The 19877-nt window shown below is 38.9% G+C and overlaps 1 protein-coding gene across 5 annotated transcripts in view; it reads left to right on the top strand.

The window, feature by feature from the left end:
* Nucleotides 1-19877, top strand: part of PELI2 (pellino E3 ubiquitin protein ligase family member 2) — a 190599-nt gene that overhangs the window by 160061 nt on the left and 10661 nt on the right. For all 5 annotated transcript variants that reach the window (XM_045810402.2, XM_045810403.2, XM_087855959.1 and 2 more), the window contains 2 exons: nt 3366-3467; nt 12805-13002. In XM_045810402.2, the coding sequence (XP_045666358.1) occupies nt 3366-3467; nt 12805-13002 (300 nt within the window). The remainder of the gene's footprint in view (nt 1-3365; nt 3468-12804; nt 13003-19877) is intronic.

Genomic DNA, 19877 nt, shown 5'->3' with positions numbered 1-19877 from the left:
AATTACATTATGTTACAGTAATTGTGTTTGAACTACATTATAGGGAATGCCAGGAGAAGGCCTTACTTACTTTCCTGTATGATATTTCAGAAATAGATTTCAAAGCAACTTGTTACCTTGGGGAAGTTTGTATTTCCAAAATACCTGCAATGATTGACTCAAGTCGGTGAATCTGTAATTTACTAGAAGCTGAATTTCCAAAAGTCCTATTTTAAATGTAGAAGTATTGTTGAAAAATTGGTACTTCTAACAAGAGAAGAGTATAATGCTTTAGATACTTGCCAGAAGGAAAGCAAAAACAGACTTCAAGCTTAAACTCTCTTCTAATTTCCCCCCAACTAACCAAATCTGGCCCCACTCTGGGCTTTAATATGCACACAAGATCATGGGAGCCCAATTTGTGTCATCAAGGGCAGTCTGCATCTCTCCATTTGTTTCTGAGGATGCCATCGATGGCCTCAGGTGGCCTGGTTTTGACTGCCACCTTTTGCTCCAAATCCCAGTCCTGGCTTGACTCCCAGTCTTCTGAGGGCCAGCTCATCACCATGCTTCTCCTCCGTGTGGGTGTAGCCTGACACGCCGCCAGCACTCAGGACTCTGTACAGGCAGGCTTGCTCTCCTACGTTGGCACTAACAGAGGGAAATCACTGCGAGAACTGGAAGCAACGGAGAGGTGAATGTCTCTCCAATTCTGAAGTTCCTTGGCAATCCCTGCCACAGGGGAGTCTATTACCTGCTGGCCCAGAGCCATTCACCACCTTCTGGGACTCATTTCTCCTGCAGAATCTCTTTTCGCACTTCTCCATCTTCCCTACATCCAGAAGCTTCCAGAACATAGCCTGCCCTTGGTACTTTCTTAATCAAAAAGTCCCAGAAAAGGCATTCCCCTAACCCAGGAGCATTCACCTTTCCTAACGCTGGGTGTTCACATTGAGCCACATAAAACGCAGGCAGAAGTTTGAAGTTGTAAATTTTAAGTGGGCTCGACATTCAAGATGTCCTGCCTGGATCAGGCATTCAAGGCTTCTTGAGTTGCTGTTCTTTCTTCCCTGTTTGGGGGTGGCCAGGCAGGGGTCAGCCTCGGTGGTGCGCTCCCCTGTACTGTGGGCAATTCCTGGGTGTGGTTTCTCTATTAGTAGCCTGTTTCATGTGTTGTGGGGGCTTCTATTAACCTGAGTCACAAGAATAGTTTGAGTAAAACATGACAGAAGAATTGGGTCCACCAACAACGTAGGGCCTGTAAAATGACCATTTCTGGTGTTTCCTGGAGTGGCACAGAAGTGTCTGTGGGGTCCCATACCCACGGCTGTGCCGTGTTATGGGTGAGCACAGCAAGTCCTCCCAGGGCATCAGTTTCCCAGCAAATCTGGAAATGTTTAAATATTAAAACCAGTCAGCATATTATGGAGAGAAAAAAAATTGTACCAGAATTTTAAGGTAAAATGTTGTAATATGAGAAATCTCACTGCAAGGTGCTCTCAGATGTCTCCGAGGTTCAGGTGACTTTCTCCCAGTTAACTTTGATGGAAGCTTGAGAAACACTGTACTTAAGAAGGTACAATCCTACAAAAATGTATGACATTTTAAAGGGAGTTCTGTTTTGGTACTTGTGAACTCCTGATTTTGCAGATATTTCTTATTTTATGTAATATATGTGTCATGAGAGTGGTGTTTTGAATTGAGATATTTGTAAATTGAATACTTTTAAATGCAATAGACACTTTTTAAGGAAACCTAAAACTATAAGTAATCGCCCCCTGATTGTTAGTTTTATAAGTTTGAGTTTAATAAAATTATTTTTCTTGAAGTGGGTGTTTTCACTTAACTGTAATATAAATATCCATTTATCTTGAAAATAGCTATTAGTTTGGCTTTCAAAAAATGTCACTTATATCAATACCTTTCAATTTATCTGACTCAGACCAATGAAAATTTAAGACTATTTTTGTTAGTTGAGTTGTCTAAGAAGTCTTTCTTAGATTTCTGGCCATATTAAATATTTAAAGTATTTCTAATACTTGTATTGTCTTAATGAAGCACGTAGAACAGAACCGTTCAGTCACTAAGTTCCTCAGGGCAGATGATTAAATAACCATGAGATGAAGCAGGCTGACTTCAAAATTGATCTGGAATGTTGTACTACTTTTCGCTCTAAGCAATTATATTAGTCAAATACAAATGTTCAGAGTACATTTTCATTAACATGCTTTATATGTCCAGCTACTTTCAAATGCTTTCTTGGTCTTCATACAGTGTCATTATTCAGTAAATGTTTAATAGAAAGGCTCATTAAAATTTTATTTATTATACTTAATGTAAAAGAGTAGAAATGAAGATAAATTAGGCTGAAGTGAAATGGATAAAATGTAATTGAAATAATTTGGAGTACAATTTAAATAAACTTCTTCATTAATTTAGAAGTATTAAAAGTGTGTGACCACGGCTTAAGATATGTTCAAATATCTCATTATGGTGAAAATAAGAATATTGTATTACTGGGTTTTAGGTTCTTTGAAAAAGGCTATTAGCTTTAGTCTAAAAATAGAAAAGATAAAATTAACTTAGCTTCCTTATTTATTAACTTAGTAAATGTCTGGGTTAAGCAACGACTTATACTCTGTTCTGCATCTTAGGTAAATCTTGTATGATCACTGGCTAGAATACTGTATAGATATCTGTATGAACACTTACATTTTTTCAATGACTTTTTTTTACTAGATTATAATCTCTATTGCATAGGGAAAACATAACAAAATGTCATTGACTTAACTGCTGTAGTGTTGAAATAAATTTTAAATTTTTAAAATAAACCCTATTAATCTAAAAATTCAGTCAGTGAATTAAAGTAATATGGAGAAAGTACATGTTTTTCGGGAAATATGACTAAATCAAGTCTTGCAAACTGGTGAATTAACTTTGATTTGACTTAAATATTGTTCATACTACCATAGAGTGTTGTGTAAAACCATAGTTGTGACTGTTAGCTTCTCTAATTCAGGGCATATCTCAGGGACAGGGTTTTTTTTTTTTTTTTTTTTAAAGATTTTATTTATTTAGAGAAAGAAGGGGAGAGGGGGAGAGAGAATCTTCAAGCAGACTCCCCGCTGCCCACAGAGCCTGACATGTGGGGGCTCCATCTCATGACCCTGAGGTCATGACCTGAGCCAAAATCAAGAGTCAGACACTTGACTGAGCCCCCAGGTGCCCCAGAGACAAGCTCTGACTCTTAAAAAAAAAAAAAAAAAAAAGTTGGCCAATACAGGTTTTGCTGGTAGAGTGATATTTATTAACTATGAGCAGAATTGTGGTTAAGTTGTTGAAATGGGATTTTATTGAATTTTTATATGTGTTTATTTCATTATTAGGCTATCAGCTGCAAAGGTCAACACAGTATATCGTACACTCTGTCAAGGAATCAGACCGTGGTGGTGGAGTACACACATGATAAAGATACGGATATGTTTCAGGTAACATCTTTATTTTTCTCATGGATGAAGTGTCATTAACATGACGTCAGTTTCAGGTGACTAACATAATGGTTTCATACTTGTACATGTTGCGAAGTAACCACCACCGAAGGCCAGTTAACAGCTGCCACCACACGGAGTTACACAGCTTTTGTCTTGGGATGAGATCCACTCTCCTAGCTACTTTGACAGCACACAGTGCAGTAGTGTTTACTGTCGGCACCATGCTGCACGTGATAGCCCCATGACACACCTTTCCTTTCTTCATGGAAATTTCTGCACACTCTCCTTCAGTTCTGCATTTCGATATGTAATCAGAACTAGGACAGTAGTGTTTGTGATGTACAAGGAGAAAGAGGTGAGGATAATATAAAAACAAATTTCTGTTTGGGTTTTGAAAGACTCGGGGGAAAAAACTTCATTCTAAAACTGCAGACAGAAATTATAAAAGCTATATTCTTGGGTCTCAATGCAATAAAAATATACATTATTAACAGTAATAAAAATTTTAAAAACCAACCACTTTGAAAAGCCAACATGTTTAAAACACTTCTAAATAACACTTGAATCAGAAAAGACATCGATACTGCAATTATCAGGCCTTTTAAAAAAATTACTATGGGAACATTATGTAGCGAAACTCATGAGATGTGACTGACCTCATACTCAGAAGAAAGTAAAAAAAATCTGAAGTGCTTTCATTATAGAAGGAAGGAGGGAACAAGGAACTAAACATTGATCTCAAGAGTTCTCTTTAAAAAATGGCAGTAAGAAAATACAGAACAGGTTCATGACTAGTTTTAATGGTATGTAATGGAAAGTCCAGAAATACATCGAAAGAAAGCAAAAGGAAGGAAGTAATAATGCAAGAAAATTCATCAGTTTAAGAAGAGAATTAATATATCTAAGATTTGGTACTTTAAAACAATAGAAAATTAAAATTAAGGCTAATAGAGGAAAAAAAGCAAACTCAAATTGGGAACCATGAGGTGTTTTGCATTTCTATATGGAATGTCAAATTATTAGATAAATGATACTGAAACAGGTGTCAGAACAGTATCCTAGATAATATCAAAAAAGGGAAATAAGGAGCTCTGAAAATTAAGAAAATATGCTCAACCTGGCTTATAGAGAAATGTGTACTCAAATCACAGAGTTCTTATTTTTTACATATTAGATTGGCAAAAATCCGAACAGTTTTGTCAGAGATGTGGGGAAACCCTCTCCTAGTCTGTAAATTGCTATGACCTCTGTGGGGTGGTGACTTGGAAATGCCTGTGAGAAATGAAAAATGCTTACACTCTGACTCAGCTCTTCTCTTCCTAAAGCTCTTCTGTTTCTAGAGATTTACCCCGGAGATACCCCTGCATACATGCAGAATATTTTTACCAAGCCATTGCTCAAAGCAAAGTTTGATAGCAAAAGATTGCTAATTGAATTTAAATAAAAAATAATAGCAAAAGATTGCAAACAGCGTAAATGTCGTTCAGTAGGGGACCAGTTAGGTAAATTCAGGTACAGCCATACAGTGGAGGGAGGCCTCCAAAGGCTGTAAAAATAAACAAGAAAAAGCTCCATGTGGGGACATGGGAAGAGCTCCAAACGTACATAATGCATTAAATATTAATATTATTATATTGAGCCATCGATAATATATTCAATTAAGATTACTTAATCTTAAATGTTAATAAATTAAAGTTATTAAATATATTAAATATTAAATAGCATATTAATTATTAAATATTAGCATAGTTAAATGATTTAAATAATGCTTATGTGCATTAAAAAGCTCCAAGAGGATAAATAAGACATTATTATTAAAGCAGTTGCCTTTGTGGGGAAGAGAATTGGGCAGGTGGTACACAGGGAGGTATTTCACACTATGATTTTTTTTTTTTAAGATTTTATTTATTTATGTGACAGAGAGACAGCCAGCAAGAGAGGGAATACAGCAGGCGAGTGAGAGAGGAAGAAGCAGGCTCCCAGCGGAGGAGCCCGATGTGGGACTCGATCCCGGAACCCCGGGATCATGCCCTGAGCCGAAGGCAGACGCTTTAACGACTATGCTACCCAGGCGCCCCTCACACTATGATTTTTGAACCATGTGAATGTGTTAGCTATTTTTTAAAAAGTTAAAGAGGGCGGGGCGCCTGGGTGGCACAGCGGTTAAGCGTGTGCCTTCGGCTCAGGGCATGATCCCGGCGTTATGGGATCGAGCCCCACATCAGGCTCCTCCGCTAGGAGCCTGCTTCTTCCTCTCCCACTCCCCCTGCTTGTGTTCCCTCTCTCGCTGGCTGTCTCTCTCTCTGTCAAATAAATAAATAAATATTAAAAAAAAAAAAAAGTTAAAGAGGGCACCTGGGTGGCTCAGTCTGTCAAATGTCTGCCTTCGGCTCAGGTCATGGTCTCACGGTCCTGGGGTCAGGACCTGCGTTGGGCTCCCTGGTCAGCTGGGAGCCTGCTTCTTCCTCTCCCTCTGCACGCCCTCCCGTGTGCACGTGTGCCCTCTTTCTCTCTCAAATAAGTAAATAAAATCTTTAATAAATAAAAAATGAATTTAAAAAGCTAAACAGTCCTAGGGTCCTAGTCATAGATGTGGACACAATTATTTAAGTGTCTCAAAATTAAGATTTATCATATTTAGACAAAATATTAACAGTGGCTTTACTCCTCATGCAGTTCCACTTTATAATATTCTAAATATTTTTTCTTCTCATTCTACCAGAGAAAATCCCTCCCTAAATATGTATATGCATCCACATCCCTGCTGATAATTTTACAGGACTTATAATAATTTTTTAATAACTTTCCAAAATTATAAATCTTCTACTTGGTACAAGATTTTTTTTACATGAAGTTTTTACACATGTTTTACCCTTGAGAGCAGATTCTCAACACCAAAAAAAGCACATCAAAAAATTTTTACAGTTGTTGTGGTACATTTTTTACCACCTTAAAATCAACACGTCACTGCAGAGGCACCTGTAATTTCATCACTGTTCTGTAGTGACATGTTGTGACAGAGATCGCGTACTCGTCACTGTTGCACACATTCCACTCACGTGGCTCACTTTCTTCCTTCTCATCTCTGCAAGTGCGGAGTGAATGAAAGATTCATGAGAATCTTCACGCGAGAGCTGTCCTCTGACACTTCAAACGCACAGTGCGGTATTTTGACCATAGGCTCAGCGCTAGACAGCACATCTCTGGAACTTCTTCACCTGGTGGAACTGAAACTTTGGACCTGTTGGACAATGACTCCCACTTCCCTCCACCCCCAGCCCCTGGCAACCACCATGCTCCGGTCCCAACTTGACTGTTTTAGATGCCTCACGTAATTGGAATCCTGCAGCATTTGTCACGTCCTCTAGGTTCATCCATGTTGTCGCATGTGGCAGGATTTCCTTCTTTGAAGGGCTGAGTATTATCCCACTGGAGGTTTTTACCACATTTTCTTTATCCATTCACCCACTGGTGGACATTTAGGTTGTTTCCGTATCTTGGCTATTGTAAATAATGCTTCAGTGAATGTGGGGAGCAGATCCCTCTTTGAGATCCTGATTTCAGGTTTTCTTTGATAAATACCCGGGAACAGGATTGCTGAATCTCACGGCAGTTTGATTTTTAATTTTTTAAAGGAACCTCCATACTGTTAAAAACTTTAAATGCTTTTTTGCATACTTCCCATTTCATCGTATAGAATATTTGAAAGGCTCAATATTTAATAAAAGTAATTTTTTACGACTTCATCAAAAGCATACTTCAGCGAAACGGGCATTATTTTTAACTGCAAGTGCGTGGCAGTAAAGAGCACAGTGGCCATTAGTACAGTTTGGCGCCACTGGTTTGATTCCTGCGGAAGCATGTGATTGCCCTAGCAATCGTTACCATCTAACGTTAGAGGATAACGTTAGAACAAACGTTAGTGCAGTGCAAAAGGCAGAGGGCGTGTTTGTGTTACTATGAAAGCAATCTGGCTTCATGGGCCTAGGCCTTAGAAAAGGTCTTGGGGACCCCGAGAGGTTCATAGACCACTCTGAGAAATACCGAATTATACTACACTAACCTCTTAAACGGAGGTTAAAAGGAGCGGTGACTAGCTACTAAGGGCAGAGAAGGCCTTAGTAGCAAAAGTTAAGATTTGTGTCTCCTGAGTTCTACGTTCCTACGTAGTACCAGGTCGACCTCTTTAAATGAAGTATGGTAATTCAGCAAGGATTTAGAGATTTACTAAGAAAACAGAACACATTTGTCATTTTTACTAAAATAATCTGATTCCACTTGCAAAATAACTGGACATATTGGAGAATTAATATCAGATCACTGTAAGCAGAGTAGAATTAAACAACTCTTAGAAGGTCCTGAAAAATCAAGCTTGTTTCAATTTTTTCTTCCTCTTACGAGTTTTTATGTCCCCAACCTACCATTGATAAAGGTTACTGAGCAAAAAGCACTGTAGCATTCCTGTTCCTCAAGCATGGACCTTGGTGTTGAGGTCTGTTCGTTGTAGCCATTATTCTTTAAAATGATCTCTAGGTTAATTGAGCATTTAAAAGCAGATCATCAGACTGAACCAAAGAAGGGCCCTGTGCTGCCTTTCCCACGGTGGAAACAGATAGTAGGCTCAGAACTCAGAAATATTATTGCCTATTTAAGAGATGGGTTAAGGGTGAGGAAGTCTGAGTTAATATAGCAACAATTTCATAGTTATTTTCTAGAGTAGGTATAAATAAAGGACAGGAACAAGAGTGTAACTTTTGGGAAAGTAAAATATAAAAAATACTTAGTCACAGGAAGTAATGAAATGTTTTACAAGGCCCCTGCAGGGAGGTGTGATGCCAAAACCATCCTGATCCGTGGGGTAAGGAAACCGGCCTCAAACATCACTGTTTCATACTCTTCGATCCTGGGTGCTTCTGGACCTTACAGTTTTGGTTTTTGTTTGGTTGGTTTTTAATTTAGTTGGTTTATAGTACTTTTACATGATAACGTTTTATTGGCACCCACCTTGGTGAGAAAAATGTTAAAGAATATCTACTTTTTAAACAGTTATTTCTTAAAACATGATACCTGTCTCTTTCCCAGGGATCAAGGTCATGGTCATAATCCTCCATTCATCAGTTTCATTTCTCGAGCATCTGCTATGTAGGCAGGTTATTGGAGGTAGGCAGCCCAGGCTCCCCTCTCGTGGAGCCTGCATTCTAGAAGAGGGAAAGAGACCACAAATAAGCAGGAATAATAGGAAGTGCCAGGGCCCCCAGGCAGGAGTAGAGTGAAGGAGGAGGTCAGTGAAAGGAGATGAGCTTGGAGAGGTGGGGCCCTTCGGCCAAGTAAAAAATTTGGGTGTTAAGCAAGGGAGAGGTATAATCTGATTTATATTTCTTGAAGATATCTTCTAGTACTGTCTAGACAAGAACGGAAACGTCCTGTGTGAAAATAGGGAGACCAGATTGGAGACTAAGGTAGTGCAGTCCAGCGGAGAGCTGCCAGCAGGGGAACTAAGGTGGGGAGATATGGAAGGATGGAGGTGGTGTTGGGGGTGTTGACAGGCAGGGTTAAACGTGGGTGTGGAGGAGAGTAAAGAATCCAGGATAATTCTTCGGTGTTCATTTTAAGCTTGAGCAAATTGGAGGTCAGTCGTTGACCTGGGGAATCTAGGGATTGAAGAGGAATCCAGGTTCTGTTGAGAACATGTTACATTTCGAGATGCTTATTAGACACCCAAGTGGAGATTGGGCATGCTCATTTGAAGCTCTGGGTAGAGATCAGGGCTTTTTGGCTAATAATGGAATTTGACGAGACCACCTAGGGAGGGGACAGAAAGCGAAAGAAGGGGGGCTTTTTGCCAACTAGCCTGTAAGAGTCTCATTATTCTAATGCCAGGTACAGATATGCTAGAATGTGGATTATAAGCCCTGGAAACCTCTGCAAGAGTGGGGTCAGTGGAGCTCTGGGGTAGAAACTCCCGCTGGGCCGGACCAAGGAGAGAACTTAAGGGGATGGGTAAGGAAATGGGAGGGTAGTAACTACTGACAGGCTCCTCAAGAAGTATGGCCACTAAGTGAATCAGGGAAATGGGGCTGTAGCTTGAGGGCTGCTTGCAAGTGAAGGAACGTGTTTTTAAAAGTGAGAGACTAGTCTAGAACAATGCTACTCAGAGTGTGCTCAGCAGAACAGCCAAGCATCTGTTAACAGTGCAGAGTGAGTGGAGTAGGAAATCTGCGAGGAGAAGTTTGGAAATGTACAGCACTTTTTCTAGTACCTGAAACTTCAAGCAGACGATCATTTTTCTAATACTCATTTTGATTGTACTTTTAAAGTGTCAGTGACAGTTGGTCCTTTTACCCCCACAGAGTCACAGAGTTTGAGAAGCTCCAGAATGTGTTTGATAGCTGATGATAAGATCCAGTAGTTATAGAGAGAGAAATGGATGATTTGGGAGAGAGAGGAGACAGGGTCAGGAACAAAAGCCTTGGGAAGGGAAGAGTACTGAGACCCCAGGCATCAGTAGAGAGATTGGGCTTGGGTAGGAGCAGCGATACTCCATCCTTGTCATTGGAGGGAAGTCAGCAAATAAGGTTACAGACGCAGGGATAGGAGTCCCATCGGTCCAGGAAAGGAGAGGGAGGCCCTTCCAGCTGCTTCTCTGTTATCTTACCTGTACTAAATTGGACTGACAACCAGACAAACCCAAACTTTTCTCATATATGTAAAATTCCACGTGCTGAGTGATGTTGTGCGTGTGGTGTCAGTAAAATCCTCCCTCTGGCTACTATATGAATATCAGCAGCGTACGATTACCATATGGAATTCAGAACCATCTGGGCTTGTCTACATGACTGCCCTTAAGATAAGGTAGAGTTGATCCGATACCCAAAAGGATGGGTTCCAAGTTTTGCAGGTGGGGTGAGTTTTCGGTAGGAAAGTAGCTTAGAATTTTTTTCCCCCTGGCAAAAGCAACATGAGGTTTGTATCCGAAAGTATAAAATTATACTGGCTCCCTACAGGTTAGATTTAAGTGGAAGTGAACTGATAAACAAATCAAACGTGATAGTCAGATAAGTCTCATGACTTGCAGTAATCAATCCTAGCAGTATGTTCCAGTTGGAATAAAATGTCCATTTCCATTAACTCATCAAGACATTAATTTAATACATTGGGATGAAATAAACATGGCCTCTCCCAAAGAGAGTAATCTTTGTCCACAGTAACAGTTGCGTGACGTTCTACTCGGGCGTGGTTTTAGCTTTGCGCTTCTAACAGAGCTTGAAGACGCGTTGCCCTCTTCCATGGAGGTGACAGAAATTATGTCAGAGACCATGTCTTTGTGAGAGCTCTAGGCAATTTTAGAACTTTCCACATTTCGCTTCTAAACCGCATTGGAATAGAGGTTCAGGACAAGTTGATTCCTGAGTTTGGAGCAGCCTTTGTTATTTTTTATTCTTTTCTGTATTTGTGAAATATTTTACAGTAAGTATTTGTTACTTTTCTAGTTTAAAAAAGAATCTCTTTAAAGTGAAATAAGTCAAAGACAAATACTGTATATCACTTACATGTGGAATCTAAAAAAAAAAAAGATCAAAACCATAGAAGCAGAGACTAGAATGGTAATCTAGGGGCTAAGGGGGCGGGGAGAGAGGTGTTGGTCACATAGTACAAACTTCCAGCTGTAAGATGAATAGGTTCTGGGGATCTCATGTACAGCATGGTGATTATAGTTAATAATACTGTATTGTAGACTTGAAAGTAGCTAAGAGAATAGCTTAAAAAAAAAAAAAAACCTAAAAAAAAGTCTGAATCAGAGCTTCTGAGTCACATACCCAGCTTTGAAATGAATCTAGCCAAAGGAAGACTCTCAACTTTAGAAAAATAAATTGTAAGATTTGTAATTTCTCTTAATTTAGATTTATGTTGTATTTTTTAACAAGTTATGTGTTTCCTAAACCTGAAGTGCATACATGTAGGCAATGTGCATCTATTCACATTGATGAGTTTCAGTGAACCCAGAGGTTTCGTTTATTCCAGGCACATTTCACTAGGACAAGAAATTAAGGGTTGTAAAAAAAAAAAAAAAAGAGGGAAAATAGACGTCTGTTGTCTGTTGGTTTAATAGAGATAGTCTATGCATGAAAATGTGTGAGATTTACAAAAGAAATATAATTTTCAGAGCTAAATGATGCAAGATAATATATATTTTTTCACTTTTATTTGGATGAAAAATATATTACATCTTATGTTTTAGATAGAATTTTGAGATCAGGATAAAGATACCTGAGAAACTGACTTTTGGGGGTCTTCTGTGTCCCTCCCCTCATCACTTTGCGAATCAAAGTCACTAGTGTTAGGAAAGAACATTAACATCACATTTAGTGAGAAATGATTTGTTTACATATAAATGATTTTAACTTAAAAAGTCTCTATGGTGTATAAATAACATGTATCACTGTTTTCTGGTCAGAGATTCATAGAACGGCATCACAAAAATGTTTTGACATTTTGTCTTGAGGATTTTTATTTTGTCAGCAAATACGTAACTCTTCCCAGTTTACAGGACAGAGCAGTACCTATCTTACTGGTATTTATTGAATATGAAAACCTTTTTTAGAACTGTGAGATCTTCCAAATGAAATATATTCCTTCTGGAAGCATTTAATCTTACCAAAGAAAGTAAGTCAACATAATATTATTGGCAGCTTTTTAGACTTTCCCAGGAGAGACTTTCTTTTTTTTAATCCAAAATTGAAATGTTAAGACCAGTTTTTTGAACCTTTCATTTGACTGCATCCCAAACTTTGGGCTTTTACTGCCCTTTACGTCATTCTCATTTACGCTCAATACTGGCAACAGGCATTTGATCTGTGCCTGGGTTAGGGCTAATCTTGCTGAATGCCGTGAGTCACTGGTGGATTTACTTGGTGGGGAAACCAAGCCCTGCTGCTGGGCAAGAGTTCCTTTGTTTGTTGGCTTTCTTTAAAATCTTGGTTTTTTCCAGCTGGAAATATGGGGGCAGGGTGGGTGGGGTAGAGAATAATTTGCTGTTAAAGTAATGTTTTCACCTGATCCAAGAGCTACAATCTGTTGGGGGAGGGGGGCAAGATCTAATGTTTTTCTCCAGAATAAAAAATTTAGCTTTTCTCTTAATATTTAAAATCTGATGATTGGTTACTCTAATATCTCCCTTAGTTAAGAAAAGGAACAGAACTAAATATTTTTCATTAAATTCTTACCCTCAGAGCAGAGATGAGAAATATTAAAGGGATCCCGAACACTCATTCCATGTGAACAAAATGTGGTGACATATTTTTCAGACGAATCATGGTACATTTGGTTTATCTAGGTGGGCAGATCAACAGAAAGCCCTATCGACTTCGTTGTTACAGACACGATTTCTGGCAGTCAGAACAACGATGAGGCCCAGATTACACAAAGCACCATCTCCAGGTTTGCCTGCAGGATAGTCTGTGACAGGAATGAACCTTACACTGCACGGATATTCGCAGCCGGATTCGACTCCTCCAAAAACATATTTCTTGGAGTAAGTACTATGACTAAGTACATTGTTTCAAGAAAAACGCCCACTATTATCAGATCTAACATTTAACCGTGGCCAAAGATTGGCTTTCCACAATGCCTCTAGTTAGATTTGGAGATTTTAGTTTTCAGATGTGGAGTATGAAAGGCTGTTATTAAGAATCTAAAAATAACCAAGTCATTACTTGGTACTTGTTACGTTTGCTGTATTATGTATATGTACAGTAATTATTTTTTTAAATGTGTATTAACATTGTACTGAATGTATTTATAGTAGATTTAAGGGGGTTTATTTCAGTGGGGAAAATAAATGGTCAAATCTACATAGAGTTCAAAGGAAAAAGTGACATTCATTCAAAAAATTTTCATTGTGTTTGCTGTGTTCCATGTCAGGAATTATAGATGTGATATCACAGAGAATGAAACAGATTAAAAATTTCTGGCTTCGTAAGTTTTCCATGTCAATGAAACCCAGAAGTTTTGGTGAATATCCAATTTTAATACAGTTTTTTTTTTTTTTTAAATCAGGATGTTTTTGCAGGGGGGAAAAATTCAAATGGCCTTTAAAAAATGACCTAAACAGGGGCACCTGGGTGACTTAGTCGGTTAAGCGTCTGCCTTCAGCTCAGGTCATGATCTCAGGGTCCTGGGATCCAGCCCCACCCCCCCCTTGGGCTCCCCGCTCAGCAGGGAGTTTGCTTCTCCCTCTGCCCTTCCTCCCTGCTCGTGTGCGTGCTCTCGCTCTCACGCTGACTTCCTCTCTCTTAAATAAAAAATCTTTTTTTAAAACAGCCTAAACAGTAATAAAAATGTATTATTTCATGTAACAAGGACGACAGCTCCGGGGTTGGGTCGGTCAGGGATTCTGAGACATCCGTGGAAGTAGGTTCCTTCTGTCTCGCTGCCTGCTTCCGGGGCCGATCCGCTTCCTCAGGCTGCCTGAGGGATGAGAGGTGGCTCCTGCACTTCCTACATCCCCTGCCGCACGACTTCCAGCTGAGGAAGACGTCGCAGAGGCACTGTTTCTTCCTTATCTCTACTGTTTTTTTAAAATTACTTTTGTCATTGAATAAATTGGACATGTACCTGCGTGTGAGGTGTACAGCCATCTAACCGTGATGTACTTACATGTTGTAACATGACTGCCAGCATAGCACGATTTACCACATTGTGCAATTCAAGTGCCGGAGTGTGGTTTCTGTTCATAACACGGTGCATTAGAGCTCCGTGGCTGATTCACTGCTCATTACAAGCTTGTACCCTTAAACACCATCAATCTTACCACTCTCTCCCTCTGTCCCCCTCACCCACCCATCCCATCCCCAGTAACTATCCTTTTACTCTGTTTTTCATAGGCTTAACTTTTTAAGATTCCACATATACGTGATATCATATAGTACTTATTTTCTCTGACTTAACTTGCTTAGTATAAAGAGTCTTACACTCAAGGTCCATCAAGGTATCCTCCTTTCTCGTGGGTAAATAATATGTACGGTGTCTTTTTTATCCATTCATTCATTGATGGGCATTGGGGTGGCTTCCGTGTCTTGGCTGTTGGGAATAATGCAGTAAACATGGGAGTGCATATATCTCCTTGAAATCATGTTTTCATTTCCTTTGACTATGTGCCCTAGAATGGAAATACTGGATCATATTGTAGTTGTTTTTTGGTGGATTTTTTTTTTTTTGGGTTATTTGGGGTCTTTTGTGGTGGCACATAAAGTTTAGGATTATTCTATTTCTGTGAAGAAATATTTCAGTATTTTGCTGGAGATTATGTTGACTCTCTAGATGGATTTGTGTAGTATGGCCATTTTAACAACATTCTTCTGATTCATAAACATGGGGTGTGTTTGCATTTGTGTCTTCAATTTCAGCAAAGTTTGTACTTCTCATTGCATAGCTCTTTTGCTTCCTTGGTGCAATTTATTTCTAAGCATTTTACTGTTTTTGATGCTGTTGTGAATGGGATAGTTTTCTCTAGGCCTTTTTCAAATGCCTCATCATTAGTGTAAAGGAATGCAACTTCTCTATGTTGGTTTTGTGTCCTGCCACTTTACTGAAACGGTTAATTCCAACAGCTTTTTGACTGATTCCTTGCGGTTCTCAATATAGATCATATCATTAGCAAATAGTGCTAAGCAGTAGTTTTACTTCTTTCTTTCCAGTTTGTATGCCATTTATTTCTTTATCCTGCCTAATTGCTCTGGCTAGGACATGTAGCACTATATTGAATAGGAATGGTGAGAGTGGGCATCCTTGTCTTGTTTCTGATCTTAGAGGAAACACTTGCAGTCTTTCTTCATTGAGTATGATGTCAGCTGTAGGTTTGTCATATATGGCCTTTATTATGTTGAGGTATATTCCTTCTGTGGCCAATCTGTTAAGGGTTTTCATTCTGAAAGGATGTTGTATTTTGTCAAATGCTTTCTCTGTGACTACTGAGATGATCATGTGATTATCTTTCATTTTATTGTTATGATGTATTACATTTATTGATTTGCATACATTGAACCATCTTTGCATCCCAGGGGAAGTCCCACTTGCTCGTGGTGTATAATCCTTTTAGTGTGTTCTTGAATTTGATTTGCTCATATTTTGTTGAGAATTTTAATTGTCTACATTTATCAGGAATACTGGTCTATAATTTTCTTGTATCCTTATCTGGCTTTGCTATCAGAGGAATGAGTTTGAGGAGGACTGGTGTTAATTCTTCTTTAAATGTTTGGTAGAATTCTGTAGTTGACGCCATCTGGTCCTGGAGTTTTCTTGGGATTTTTTTTAACTACTAATTCAATCTCTTTACTCATTAGGCTGTTCAGATTTTCTTTTTTTCTTTTTATTTATTTATTTATTTAATATTTTATTATTATGTTAGTTACCATACAGTACATCCCTGGTTTTTGATGTAAAGTTCGATGATTCATTAGTTGCGTATAACACCCAGTGCACCATGCAATACGTGCCTGCCTTACTACCCATCACCAGCCTGTCCCATTCCCCCACTTCCCTCCCCTCTGAAGCCCTCAGTTTGTTTCTCAGAGTCCCTAGTCTCTCATGCTTCATTCCCCCTTCTGATTACCCCCCCTTTCTTTATCCCTTTCTTTTCCTACCGATCTTCCTAGTTCTTATATTCCACAGATGAGAGAAACCATATAATATGTTCAGATTTTCTGATTCTTCCTCAATCTTGGTAAATGTGTGTTTCTGGAAATGTATCTATTTCTTCTACATTCTAGCAGTCTTTCATGATTCTGTGTATGTCTGTAATACCAGGTATAATGTCTCCTCTTTCATATCTAATTTTTAGTCGTCTTTTTTCTTAGTTTAGCTAAAGGTTTGTCAATTTTGTGTATCTTTTTGAAGAACAGCTCTTAGTTTCATCGATCTTTTCTGTTGTTTTTCCAGTCTCTATTTCATTTATTTCTGCTTGGATCCTTATTTCCTTCCTTCTGCTAACTTTGGGCTCACTTTATTCTTCCTTTTCTAGTTCCTTGAAGTGTAAAGTTAGGTTGTTTACTTGAGACTTTTCTAATTTTTTAATATGCGTGTTTATTGCTATGTCATTCTCAGAACTGCTTGTGTTGTATCCCACAATATTTGATATGTTGTGTTTTCATTTTCAGTTGTTTCAAGAAAAATTTTCCCCTTTTCTTCTTTGACACAATGGTTGTTTAAAAGGGAGTTTAGTTTCCACATATTTGTAAATCTTCTCACTTCCCTTTCATTGTCATTTTCTAGTTAATACCACTGTGGTCAGGGAAGACAGTTGATATGATTTTAGTCATCTTAAACTTGCTAAAATTTGTTTTGTGGCCTATCCTATCCTATCTCTCCTGGAAAATGTTCCAGCGCACTTGAGAAAATTATGTTCTGCTATTGTTGGATAGAATGTTCTATATATGTCTATTAAGTCCATTTGTTCTAAAGTGTGGTTCAGTTCCAATGTTTCCTTGTTGATTTTCTGTCTGAAAAACTATCCATTGCTGACAGCGGGGTATTGAAGTCCCTTACAATCATTATATTGTAGTCCATTTCTCTTTTAGATCTGTTATTATTTGCTTAATATAATTTGTTACTCAGATGTTGGGCACATATATGTTTACAATTGTTGTTTTCTTGATGTACTGACCTTTTCATGATTATGTAATGACTTTGTCTCTTATTACCCTTTTTGGCTGAAATCTGTTTTGTCTGATATAAGTATGACTATACCAGCCTTCTTTTAGATTCTGTTTGCTTGGAATATCATCTTCCATCCTTTCATTTAGAGCCTGTGTGTGTCTTTAAAGCGGAGATGAATCTCCTGTAGGGCAGCATATAGTTGGGTCTTTTGTTGTTTTTAATCCATGCAGCCACTCAATGCCTTTTGGTGAGTCCAGTGCATTTACATTTAGTGTGATTGTTGATATGTAAGGACTTACTGCCATTTTGTCCTTTGCCTTCTGGTTATTTTGTCTCTCCATTGTTTCTTTTTCCTTCCATTTCTACCTGCCTTTGTACATTGGTGGTTTTCCATGGTCCTTTTTTCTCAGTTTCCCCTGCTTTTAATGTTTTATGTCTCTGCTCTAAATTTTTGCTTTGTAATTATCATGAAGTTTACATAAAACTCATAGATAAAACAGTCCTTTTTCTGCTGATAGCAGTTTATCTTCATTTGCCTATGAAGATTCCATCCTTTTACTCTTTTCCTTTTATATTTTTAATATCACAAATTATCTCTTTTTATGCTGTGATTTTGTCACCACATTGTAGTAGCTGTAGTTATTTTTACTATTTATTACAGGTATTTTTAATGCTCTTTGCCTTTAACCTTTATGCTATATCATTGGGAGTTTAAAGTTCAATATACTGTTATAAAGAGTTGCAGTTTCTGATTCTGTCACTTTAGTCAGAATTTTGTGTACCTCTGTCTTTTCATTTCCACTTGAAGAGCTCCTTTCGGCACTTCTTGTAAGGCAGATCTAGGGATGATGAAGTCCCTCAGCTCTTGTTTGGGAAAGCCTTTAATTATCCTTCAATATCTGACACATAACTCTGCTGGGTAGAATATTCTTGGCTGGCAGTTTTTATCTGAGAAATTTGCTAGCCTGATGGGGATTCCTTTGCAGATTACAAAGATTACAATCTTACCCCCCCCCAGCTGCCTTTAAAATTTTATCATTGACTTTTAATAGTTTCAGTATAATGTGTCTTGGAGAAGATCTTGCATTGAGATAATAAGGTGTTCTGTTTGCTTCATGGACGTTGTATAACCAGTTCTTCCCCAAGTTTTGGAAGTTCTCAGGAATTATTTCTTTAAATATGCTGTCTGTTCTTTTCTCCCGTTCTTCTCCTTCTAGAAATTCATTATTGTTATGTTGGCTTTTCTAATGTAGTCTGCTAGCTCTTGTAGTGTTTCTTCACTTCTTAAATCTTAGTTAAATCTTAGTTCTCTCTTCTCTTCCACCTGAATCACTTCTGTGTTCCTGTCTTCCAGCTTGCTGATTCTCTCTTCCATCTGATCTGCTCTATTTCCAGTGCATTCTAATGCATTCTTCATGTCATTTATTGAGTTCTTCAGACCCAGAACTTGTTTGGTTCTTTTTTGGAATTCCGGTGCCTTTGGTAAAGTATTCCTTCTGTTTGTCAGGTTTACTTCTGAGGCCACTGTATTGCCTTTCTGAGTTTTCTTGTAGCTCATTAAATTTCTTCATAACAGTTGTTTTATCAAATTTCAATAATCCATGTCTTTGGGTTCCGTTGCTGGAAAATTGTCATTTTCTTTTTGTGATACTCTGTTACTGTGATTTTACATGATGTTTGATTAAAAGTGCCTCCGTCCTCACATTTGAAGTAGGGAACACCCTATTTAGGCAAGGTTCCATTTACTTTGATTCTAAGTTTAACATATTGGTGGTTAGGAGCCTTTTATTTTCCAGAAGGTGGCACTATAGCACACATTTTTGGTTTCTTTTAGAGGATAGGGGCTCACTTTTCACAGAGGTTGGGAGTGGGCGCCAAAGAAAAAGGACTGGGAGGTGCAGCAGAGTTGGGGGAGGTGTGTACTTAGTTCTTGGGACTTTGTGCCCACAGCCTGGTAGGGGGATCCTCAAGTTGGCACGGGGGATGAAGGGTGGTCCCAGAAGTCCATGGACCGGAACACTGGGGCAGACAGTAGGAGACACTTCCCTGAAGTTCTCTGCCTACTTCCCTTCCCCCACTCACTGCAGTCTTTCCTCAGAGACAGCAGTGGGTCCTTCCAGCTACAAAACATGCATTGGGCAGACCCCCACTCACCTTCACCCTCCACCTCCTTTGTCAGATAAGGTCACCCTAGCCCCCTGCCCACCAGCCACTGCCTTTGTCACCTCTCACTCCCCAGCGACTCCCCTCTGCTTGCCGCCTCTGTGATGGAACACACCCACTTTCAGGGGCATGGATATATGGCTCTCTCTCAGGTGATCTGGATGCTGGGGCAGCCATGCTTTTTTGGTTATGGATGTCTGATTAGTTGTAAATCTAAGGAGCAAGGAAAAAGGAATGACCCCTGCCACTGGGAGGCTGATGTCACTCCCCTTTCTTGTTCTCTTTTTAGAGTAAAGGAACCTTACCGGGAAGGCTCCTAGAAGACCCACTCATGTCTCATTGGCCAGAGCTCAGTCACTGGCAAGAGGGCTTCTCCTAATCAGAATTGACTCCTGAGTCATGTGGGCAGTAGGTGGCTCTGTCATCAAGAAAGAGATCACTGGCACAGGCATCTAGGAGTGTTTGTCCTGCCGTTGTATCAAGCTGTCTTTACCTTCCATCTTTGAGGATATAAACATTAATGTTTATGAAGACATACTGGCCACAACTTGTTAGCCTCACATTTTTTAAAATTTTGTATGTTTAATAAAA

This window comes from Ursus americanus, chromosome 26, assembly GCF_024610735.1.
Source record: "Ursus americanus isolate L20-20 chromosome 26, mUrsAme1.1.p, whole genome shotgun sequence".
Lineage (NCBI taxonomy): Eukaryota > Metazoa > Chordata > Mammalia > Carnivora > Ursidae > Ursus > Ursus americanus.
The sequence above is the reverse complement of the archived record's forward strand: the minus strand, read 5'-3'. Positions and strand labels throughout refer to the sequence as shown.